The 11205-nt window shown below is 44.4% G+C and overlaps 1 protein-coding gene across 1 annotated transcript in view; it reads right to left on the bottom strand.

Annotated features, from left to right (window-relative positions):
• Nucleotides 1-266: 266 nt before the first annotated feature.
• HACD3 (3-hydroxyacyl-CoA dehydratase 3) overlaps nt 267-11205 on the bottom strand; it is a 34860-nt gene continuing 23921 nt past the window's right edge. The window contains exons 8-11 of the mRNA XM_037054152.1: nt 10668-10780; nt 9608-9714; nt 8903-9034; nt 267-1935 (exon numbers count right to left, since the gene is read on the bottom strand). Coding sequence (XP_036910047.1) covers nt 1859-1935; nt 8903-9034; nt 9608-9714; nt 10668-10780 — 429 coding nt within the window. The 3' untranslated portion in view covers nt 267-1858. The remainder of the gene's footprint in view (nt 1936-8902; nt 9035-9607; nt 9715-10667; nt 10781-11205) is intronic.

Genomic DNA, 11205 nt, shown 5'->3' with positions numbered 1-11205 from the left:
AGTGCCAGGTCTCTGCAGTCAGCCATCCTTCCAGTTCATCAGCACTGGGCAAGACTGGTAGCTTCTCTAGGTGTACTCACATCAACAGCGCTTTCCAGATGGTTCTGTGGACCGCCTAAGGTATTACTCCCACCAGCTTCAACCTGAGCAGCCATTTTGGCTTAACATGCTGAAAGGCTATACATTATTTTGTCTGAACAAAGGACTTTGATCACTAACAACTTCAAAACCATTCGAGTACATAAATGATCTTTAAATACAACTTATTAGAATTTTGACTGTAAATGTTTAATAGAAATACACAATCTTTTGCTTTCTCACTCGGCAACAAAAGGGCTTATAAGAATATAAGATTCTGCCACAGATGCAGCATAACCTACTGCAAAGCTGATCTGCCCGATGACACACAGAAAGTCAGGTGGGAGAACATCAGAAGTTAACACAAACGAGTACTGACAGAAGTCAGACATGCAAAATATCCTTCAGTGCAATGAACTTGTACAAAATCACCTCACCTGGGCTACTCATACATTTTTAGGTCAAACCAAGTTTCCATGTGGGGCTCAGACTAAACTCCTTCCGGCCCCTTCCCCCCAGGAACAGTGGGAATGGCAAAACAGAAAGAGCGACCATACTGTATATTCATTGTACAAGCATTACTTCTAACCCATTTTGCTTAGTTTACTTGGAATGTAGTAGAAGAAATGGATATTTTGACAAAGGTCATACTTCATAATGCCTCGATTTTTTTCTCTTCCTCCGTTGGTGGGTTTCCTGCCAAGCATCTGTCGGAGGACTAGCTAGCTGTTCTCCCGCCCAAGTTCTCTGTTCGCTGGCCCACTGTACAATGGTGACACGGTGGCAGAATAAAAGCAGGTGTTTCTAGGTCTGTTCAAAACAGACGATCCCACCACTTACTCTGACAGGTACACAAGTAAACAGGCTTAGCCAGGTTAGGGGAAGATTGAGTTTTTATGTTTACGCACAGCCTAGGAGTTTTGTGGGCACGTGTGTCTGGCCTACTCTCATGTCTCCAGGTTGCCACAGGCTGCACTGCCGGTGGCTGTCTTATCGCCAGTTTGACCCTTCTGATCCCTGTATCCATCTGGGTTTGGAATTCTTATAATCTCACTATTGTCTAACTAGTGTTTCATCTTCCTGTAGTGTTGAAAATAGTTCTAATTTATCTCGGAATGAATTGATTGCGCTGTTTCAAGGTTCTGATGGGTTTCTCTCAAAGCACTCTGTGCCCACACAGGTAAGCACTGTCTGGTAGCACAGCGTGGGAGAGGCCAAAAAATGCAGAGGTAATATGTGTTCTCTAGGCCCACCTGGATTCAGAAATGTCTTAGCAATGACTGAGTCAAATTGATTTTCAAAAAAATCAGTACCACGCTACTTAACAAGCAACCCCTTGGGTACAGAATATATTAGGTCCTGCCTGAGTCACTTCTACAGCCCCCTGTAGAGCAAAAGAGGTGATTTTCCCTCCATAACCAATATCCGAAAAGAACAGATTCCAGCTGTAAGCATGGCCAGTAACAAGTGGCTTCAGGACACTGAAGAAACCTCTCTGGCTTGTGTGAAACAGACCGACTGCACATGGAGCGGTGGGAGCAGGGCCGAGTCTGCTGTCATGGAACACGAAAGGACGAACCTGTCGCAGACGTCATGCAAGTACTACAGGAAGGTAACAGGACAAACTCAGGATGTTACTGGGGGAAATGAAAGATAGCCTTACTGAGAATTTAATCATTTAACTTTAAAAAAACTTTTACATCAGTACAAGAAGATAAAACTTTAAGAATTATAGATTAGGCTCAAAGTCTAAATGGCAAGAAGTCACCTAAATCTCTGCTCAGTGGATCTTTTTCTTTTTCTGACCATAGCGCCGCCTGCGCTGTTTATAAAGGTGACGGAAGTTGGTGTATAGCCCTGAAAAAGAAAAGAGGCCAGTTAGAAAGGAGACTCTTTGTCCTTGTTTATAACCAACAGCTCCTAGGGCAGGGACAGTCTCCACTTGTCTGTTTTTCATACCTCTCTGTAATTATTGCAGCTGCTCAAGAAGTACAACTTAATAAGTTATTTTAAATTATTACAATGGCCCTGGCTGGTGTAGCTCAGTGGCTTGAGCATGGGCCTGTGAACCAGATGATCACAGTTCGATTCCCAGTCAGGGCACATGCCTGGGTTGCAGGTCGGTTCCCTGCAGGCCAACTCCCAGCAGGGGGCGCACAAAAGGCAACCATACATTGATGTTTCTCTCCCTCTCTCCTTCCCTTCCCCTCTAAAGACAAATAAATAAAATATTTAAAAAAAATTTTTTAATAAAATAAAAACAAAAAATAAAATTATTACAATGCACTAGAGATGGCTTCATTTTTCCCCAGTGGGTTTATAATTTCATTTTCTCCCATATTTTATTACAAAAATTCTTAAACATAAAAATGACTAAATCAGCCCTGTGGCTGGTGTGGCTCAGTGGATTGAGTGCCAGTCTGTGACCCAAAGGGTTGCTGGTTCGATTCCCAGTCAGGGCACATGCCTGGGTTACAGGCCAGGTCCCCAGTAGGGGGTGTGTGAGAGGCAACCACACACTGATATTTCTCTCCCTCTCTTTCTCCCTTCCTTCCCCTCTGTCTAAAAATAAATAAATAAAATCTTTAAAAAAAAAACAAGACTAAATCATTGTACAATCAATACCATCTAGATTTAAACTGTATTCATTACATTTACTTTATCACATTACCCATTCCTGTCTCATTTTTGATGTTTTTCAATGAAAGTTAGACATTAGGGAATGTATCTCTAAACACTTCTTTAAGTGGAGTTCACAATGTTCTTTTTGTTCACTTTCTTTTAAAGATATAAAATACACAAATCAATATAGAAACAACCTAATTTTTAATTCAAGGTTATGCAAGAGGTGACACACTTTTGTAGGAAGCAGGATAACATAGGATTTCAGAGCCAAAAAAAAACACATTTCAATTCTACTTGACCACAGACTATTCTGTGGCTTGGCCTCACCTCAACTTCCTCATTGCACAACAGTTAAAAACACTTCTTTTTTTTTTTTAAACATTTTATTTATTTATTTTTAGAGGGGAAGGGAAGGAGGAAGAGAAACATCAATGTATGGTTGCCTCTTGTGCATCCCCTGCTGGGAATTGGCCCCTGCGGGGAACTGGTCTGCAACCCAGGCATGTGCCCCGACTGGGAATCGAACCACGATCATCTGGTTCGCAGGCCTGCGTTCAATCCACTGAGCTACACCAGCCAGGGCAAAAAACACTTCTTTTATAGGCTTTTTGTGAGAAAATGTAGGTTTAGAAGAGTGACTTGATCTATGCACGGATGTAACTGGTTGTTATACTGCTTCTAAATTATGCAAATTTAGAACATTTCATTCTGAAGAATGAGAACAACTACATATTCATTGTAGGCAAACTACGTATTTGTATAAAACCTTCAAAAATTAGAGTGTGTGACTGTAACAGGGTACAGCCAAGAGAGGGGCCCCAAAAAGGCATTTGGAATGGGGCCCAGAACTCAAGGCATCCAGGAAATATTAAGATGTCCCCCCACCCCCACAGGTGTGAGTTGGGGAAGGGACACATGGAGCAGGGCCACTGAGAGCTGTTTTGTACAGCAAAGGCTTTGCAGCTAACCTCTGGCACAGTCATTTAACATACCTATAACCTTTAACTGGTTACATAGATATGTTAAATAGCTGTGGCCACGCTCTGAGCCAGGAGGATGGAAGTGACTTCCACCCAAGATGTAACTGGGGGCATGTCCCCCGAGTTACAGCACCTGCTTGAGAGCTTGGAGATGATTGGCTGTAGGACATGGGGCCATACCTGTGCAGAGTCCCGATGGCAGCCCAGTAAACTTGGAATAATACAGGGATGCTGGTAAGTGTAGCCAATTGTAGGAGGAGTCAGAAATGGGGCTGCAAAGGAGGACTGGCACAGAGATTTAAAACCAAGACACGGCAGCCATTGGAAGAATACCACGTGGCTTTGCCAGAGTGAGGACCCCCGCAGCCATGTGAGAAGAAGAGAGGGAACCACATGGCTGTGGCAGTGGAGAGAGAAATCCATGTGCTTTTGGACAGAGTGGGGACCCCCGCAGCTGGGGGTAGAGAGAATCACCATGTGGCTTTAGCAGAGCATCGCCACTCGGCTTTGCCAGAGTGGCGAACCTATCCTCTCCGCAGCTCTGGTGAAGGAAAGAAGAGTCTTTGCCTGGAAGAAGGGTGAAAGAACTCTTGCCAGTGGGCCATGAGAAGGTGCCACATGGCTTTGGAGTAATTAGAGATCCTGCCTGGACAGCAACACAGCTGACGGTGCCAGCAACCTGAAACACGGACTTGTGCTTCTTTTCCTGACATACGGTACCCTAAATTAGGGCAGGGGGAGAAGGAAGCACTGTGGGCATCTGTGGTTATCCTAAAGGACTTTGATATATTAATGGGGACATTGGGTCACTACTTTAAGTCTGTATAGCTTTAAATAAACCTTTCCTTTCCTTTACATAAATCTCTGGCATTGAGAGATGTCTTTCCTCTGGCAGGGGACAGACAAGTCCAGTAGGTGGTCTGGACAGTATTAGTATACCATCCTGGGGGGGGGGGGGGGAGACCCTGTTGTTCTGTAACAGTTTTTGGCATCCCTGGGTGGGCCAAATATTGCCCCCTCCCTTGGACCTCTGTTCTGTAACATAACAACACACACAACATGAAGAAGGGCCACTAGGGTTCATGCACATCAAAATACTTCTACCCTTCTAACTTTATTAGTAAAATAATTTCAGGGTCTTTCCAATACTTATTCCTCTTTAACACTTTCAGCATGCCCACCACATGGAGCCTAATTACAGTAATAGGAGGTTTATCCAGGAATAGAGGTAAAAAGTTCTTTTAATGAGTGCATTTTCCAAACTGAAGCTTACTCTTTCAACGACCAACCATTTTAACACTGCTGGTTAGAAATCTTTCTGTAATGTATACCTTTTCTGAAATAGAAAGTCAGAAGTGGACTTCCGCCAAGATGGAGACATAGGTGGAAACACTGTGCCTTCTCCCACAACCAAGTTTGAATACAACAAAGGTTTGGAGAAACAAAGACACAACCAAAAGACAGAAAATTGAATTATACGGAAGTCCGACTACATCTAACCGTTCAACGGGGACGGTAAGAGGGGCGGAGCCAGCAGCGAGCAGGGTCGGGCAGGACAGGGCCCCCGACCAAGGCGCGCAGGCAGACGGGAACCAGTTGGGGTGCGGGGCAGACCGCGGGCGCATATTCGCGCACAGTGAGACAGACCACGCAGGCCCCAGGGGGCGAGGGCTGACGGCGGTGGCACACTCGCGTGCAGTGGGACGAAACGCGTGGGCCCGGTGACGGCAGCAACTGCGGCACCGGTGAGGGCCGTGGCGGCAGGCGGCGGACAGGACGCCATAGTCCCTCTTTGACCCCGCCCCCACATACAGCGTCACAACCCAGCGACTTAGTTGCCCTGCAATACCAGTGAGAGCCATTGTCCCTCTTTGACCCCGCCCCCACATACAACGTCACAACCCAGCGACTTAGTTGCCCTGTTCTAGTGAACACTTTAGGGCTCTGATCCTGCTATGGAACAGGCACGAACAACCCGAAAGATGGCACAAGAAGAACTCAAAGTCCCAGAGCCAATAACTCTAAGCGACCGAGAAATTGCCAGCCTCTCAGAAGCACAATTCAGGACACTATTTATCAGGATGCTCACAGAACTGGTAGATTATAGTCACAAATTAGAGGAACAAAGTCACAAATTAGAGGAACATATGAAGGCTAAACTAATTGAAATGAAGGGAGATGCACAGGAAACCAATAGTGATGGAAAGGAAACGGGGACTCAAATCAATGGAATGGACCAGAAGGAAGAACAAAACATCCCACCAGAAAGGAATGAAGAAATGAGAATTCAAAAAAATGAGGAGAGGCTTAGGAACCTCCAGGACATCTTTAAACGTTCCAACATCCGAATTATAGGGGTACCAGAAGGGGGAAAGAAACAGCCACGAGTGGAAAACGTATTTGAACAAATAATAAAGGAGAACTTCCCCAGTCTGGCAAAGGAAATAGACTTCCAGGAAATCCAGGAAGCTCAGAGAGTGCCAAAGAAGTTGGACCCAAGAAGGAACACACCAAGGCACATCATAATTACATTAGCCAAGACCAAAATGAAGGAGAGAATCCTAGAAGCATCAAGGGATAAGGGGACAGTCACCTACAAAGGAGTACCCATCAGACTGTCAGCGGATTTCTCAAAAGAGACCTTACAGGCAAGAAGGGGCTGGAAAGAAGTATTCCAAGTCATGAAATCCAAAGACCTACAGCCAAGATTGCTTTATCCAGCAAAACTTTCATTTAGAATGGAAGGACAGATAAAGTGCTTCTCAGATAAGGTCAAGTTCAAGGAGTTCATCATCACCAAGCCCTTATTATATGAAATGCTAAAGGGACTTATATAAGAAAAAGAAGATGAAAAATATTAACAGTGAAAGGACAGCAAACACACAGTTATTAATAACCACACCTAAAACAAAAGCAAACCAAGAAGACAGCTAGATCAGGAGTGCAACCATAGAAATGAAGAGCACATGGAGGGTTAGAAACAGGGGGGTGGGAGGGGGAGAAGAGGGGAGAAGGCACAGAAAATAGCATAGATGGTAGGCAGAAAATAGATAGGGGGGAGGGCGAGAATAGTGGGAGAAATATAGAATCCAAAGAACTTGAGACACGTGGTTATAAACTAAGGGGGGGAGAATGGTGGGGGAGGGAGGGTGTGGGTGGAGGGGATTGAAGGGGGGGAATAGAACAACTGTAATGGTATAATCAATAAAATATATTTAAAAAAAAGAAAGTCAGAAGTGGAATAAAATGTAGCCTTTGGGAAATGACCTATGCCCATAACAGACACCGTTTAACCACGCCTCTGCCGTGCGCCAACGCCTTGAGTGCAGGCTCCCCCAGTCTGAGTATCCAAGACCACCAGCCTTTCTGGCTTCCAGGGTTTACTTTCTGTGGTCTTCCTCTCACTGTCTGGGGCAGCCCACCTCCAAGGTGGTCCCCAGCGATCGTACGTCCTGGTATTTTGTGCCCTGGTGTGGTCCCCTCCTACACTGGACTAGGTTGGTCTATGTAACCAACTGAATATGAGTAAAATGACAGAATGCACTCCTGAGATCGGGTTAGAGAGGGCAGTGTGGACATGACAGAGGTGCTAATTATTGCTACAATGGCAGTCACATTACAGTACATCGACAAATCAAATCAACATGTTGTATACCCACCTATACAATGTTATATGTCAAGTATATTACAACTAGGCCCTGGCTGGTGTAGCTCAGTGGATTGAGCACAGGCCTGCGAACCAGAGGATCACAGTTCAATTCCCAGTCAGGGCACATGCCTGGGTTGCAGGTCGGTTCCCTGCAGGCCAACTCCCAGCAGGGGGCGCACAAAAGGCAACCATACATTGATGTTTCTCTCCCTCTCCCCTTCCCCTCTAAAGGTAAATAAATAAAATCTTTTAAAAAAAGTATATTACAACTAAAAATTAAGTGGATAAAATTTTTAAAAGGCAGTGTGGCTTTTGGCTCCCTCAGATCACTTGCTCAGGGGAGAAGACATGTCACAACCAGCCACGTGAAGAAGTACTGCGGCCAGACACTGAAGCCTCGTGCCCACAACTACAAGAGTGGGCTGGGACCAGAGCCCCCACCCCAGTCAGGTCTGCAGAAACAGTAGGCCCGGCTGAGCTGACAGCTTCACTGGAACCTCACAAGGGAGCCTAGACCAGGGCCAGCAAACTACACTGCATCCTGATCTTCAGAAACCATGTGAGATAATAAATGTTTGTTGTCTTAAGCTGCTAAATTTGGGGGTAATTTGTTGCACAGCAATAGATTAATATACTATCTGCTGTTACATCCTCTGTTGCCAGGAGACCAGACAGCCATGCTTGTTTAGGGCCATCTCAAGGCCTTTGTGAACTGAAGCAGGAATAAACACATAAATCATATTAAAATGTATGAGAACTTTATCCAAAGTAAACAGTCCTTGTAGTTTGGAAGGCTCTTAAGTCTCTCATGTTTGCAATCATTTAGGTTTACATATTTTTCCCTTTTAGTTTTCATGAATTAAGGCAAGAATTTCTATTTTCTATAAAAGTAAATTAATAAATAGCAAGCAGGCTGCACGTGAGGACGGTTAGGCAGAAGGCTTTATGACGGCTCTGGGCGGCTCCCCCTTCCTTGCTGCCAGTCGGACTGCCTGCCCCCCATAAGCTCTGAGTAAGGAATGTGCTCCTGAAATTAGTGAAAGGAAAATGAGCTTCTTTTTCTACTTTAAAAGAGCTTTTTCTTTAAGATTTTATTTATTTATTTAGGGAGAGGGGAAGGGAGGGAGAAAGAGAGGGAGAGAAATGTCAATGTGTGGTTGCCTCTCACATGGCCTGCACTGGGGACCTGGCCTGCAACCCAGGCATGTGCCCTGACTGGGAATCGAACTGGGGACCCTTTGGTTCACAGCCCGAGCTCAATCTACTGAGCTACACCAGCCAGGGCTAAAAGAGCTTCTTAAATTGTTTTAAACAAGAATTATATTATGATGAGTTCCAAATGGCCAAGAGCACTTCAAGAAAGATAACTCGACCACTGGGGACTTGGGAAGAAATACTTCCCACACACGGCATATTCTCCAAGAGGGTCCATTCTGCAAAGGCATCTTTCTCTTAACTCTACACTACTCCTTGGAAATACGACTCCTAGAGACTTTTAAAACTTGGAATCATTTCACTCTACCCTCTAAAGAACTGAGAGAAAAAAGTCTCTTGCAGAGCCAATGCTTACCTAAAAACAGTATTATAAGATAAATCTGAAGAAAGAAGGAAAATCGAACTTTGACCTTCACTGGGTAGGGCAATGTGAAACTGAATCTTCCTGTCTCGTTGAATAGTGGAATGGACTGGATCAGTGAGACAGCTGAAAGCGGAAACAAGAGCTTGTCAGAAGCAAATAAAATGCGGTCATGTCCAGTGACAGCGCCTTCTAACCCCTCCAAGTTTCAGCCTGGGGGTTGCTGAAAATACTTCCTCCTCCCTCTGTACGGAGGGCTTATGCCACTTCCCCTCCCCCCAAGTTTTCCACAGGGCCCTCCAGGCTGACAACAGAAGAGGAATGAGGAACAATCACTCGGTAACACTGGGCTTCAGTTTCCTGTTCTGGGACATGGAGAGAAAACCCCTACCTGACTAACCCACTAGTTGTTTGTCAGAATAAAATAAAGTCCTCAATATGACCCTGCTTTGGAAAATTAAAACTACCGTATAAATAGGAAGCACGTGATACATGACCTCCCAGCTTCCAAATGAGGTTTTCCCCTGGAACAGTCTGGATACCAAGAGTGTTATGGAAGGAAACCCCTAGAAAGAAAACCTTGAAAAGTCCAACATCCACATATTGACTAAGGCTGGCAGAGGGAGGAAGAACTAACTGGCCTATTGGCTTAGCTATCCGTTGGAGCTAAGCTATTAGACCTAGAGTTCCCGAAAGTACCTTCTGCCAAACATCCCAGAGGATACAAAGGAATCCATACAGTGTAACGAAGCCACGTGAGCACCTTCCAATCCATGTCAATGCAGGAGAGCATGTAGAAGGGGTACCTGTTGAAAATAAGGAATTCAGGTGTTAAAAGCCACGATGGGTTCTGAAGGCAACTCTACAACACCAAACAGAACCATTTCACAGTTACACACGTCTTCTTCCAGATATTATGTAACCCTGAACTATCTACTCATAAATTCCCATCATGCTCCTCCCCCAATCTTCAAAGGATGTAAACTCTCTTAAATGAGAGACCAAGTGTATGTCTCAAAGGAACCCTCTTTGGAATAGTTCAGTCTGGAATGGATGCTCAGAAGTTTTTCGGCTTCATTTCTAGTTCTCATTGAAATTCCAAGTAGATCAGGATGACAGACACATTGACAGACACCATCTCTGGATAAATGAATGCCATCAAGATAAGTATACAAAAGTATAGTTAAGTATTTGGAAGACCTTTAACCTCAAATCATACATATGGAATATATATGGTCTGCTAGAGAAGAATACATTTACCTTAACTGATTTTTTTCAAAAGATACTTATTTTATTGACAACTAAGAATGGAAGAATCAGATAAGAGGTCGACTTAAACTTCAAAAATCTTGTAGTAAAAGATCCATTTCTACCATCCCTTCTAGAAGGCTGGTCTTCACTAACCACCCCACCCCCCGCGACCTGAACTCCTCCTCCAGCCCCACGTTTCCTCAGCCCTTTCACAAATTCTTCTGTGTGAAATGAGCCCTCTTTTCCCAACAAGACAGCAAGAGCCTGAAGGGTAAGACAGGTCTTTTCATTTCCCTGGACCCCTCCTCCTGCTCCACACTGGCCGGTATTACGACCCAAAGACTGCTTAAAAAGATGCTCTGCCCCACTTTTGCGGAGCACACAGATCCAGCGACCACCCTCCACGGGTGGAACCTGCACCCCACACCAAACGGGACTCTGGATAAGACAGCAACACTCTGAAAAGAGAGCTGATCCGAAGGAGGAGCATCCTAGCACTTCCACCCACCTGAAAATTTCAGTTGTGCTCCATATGTAAAACACAAAGAAAACCACAGCTTTGTTCTGCATTTCTTCCATGGTGCCAAAGATGATGAACAAAATGAAGTTTCTTCCGAGAAGCTATTAAAAGAGAGAGAGAGAAAAAAGTTTAAAAGTGTGTGTTGAAAACCATATGCATGTGTTACCTGAAACCTAACCCGACTAGATTCAAGGGAAACAGAAAAAGACTGCTTGATTCCTCCGCCCCAGTTTGGAAACAAATTAATAAACCCAAGCCAGTCTTTCTGGGTAAGAATGTGTGTGTGTGTGTAAATGCATCATCATAAATAGTATATTTTTTAAAAAAATATACACACATTCCAACACAGTTTCAAGGATACTGCCAAATGGACATTTGTGTTTGCATAACCCAAGAAATAGAACATTTTTTAAGGCACCCGCCCCCGCCACGTACATAACTATTATCTTATGTTAGCCATTCCATTCTGCTCATGTATTACTAAACAGTATACTGTTTCACTTGGCCTGTTTTTACATGTGCTGAA

This window comes from Sturnira hondurensis, unplaced genomic scaffold (assembly GCF_014824575.4).
Source record: "Sturnira hondurensis isolate 20B ecotype Veracruz unplaced genomic scaffold, ASM1482457v3 Scaffold0008196, whole genome shotgun sequence".
Classification (NCBI taxonomy): Eukaryota; Metazoa; Chordata; class Mammalia; order Chiroptera; family Phyllostomidae; genus Sturnira; species Sturnira hondurensis.
The sequence above is the reverse complement of the archived record's forward strand: the minus strand, read 5'-3'. Positions and strand labels throughout refer to the sequence as shown.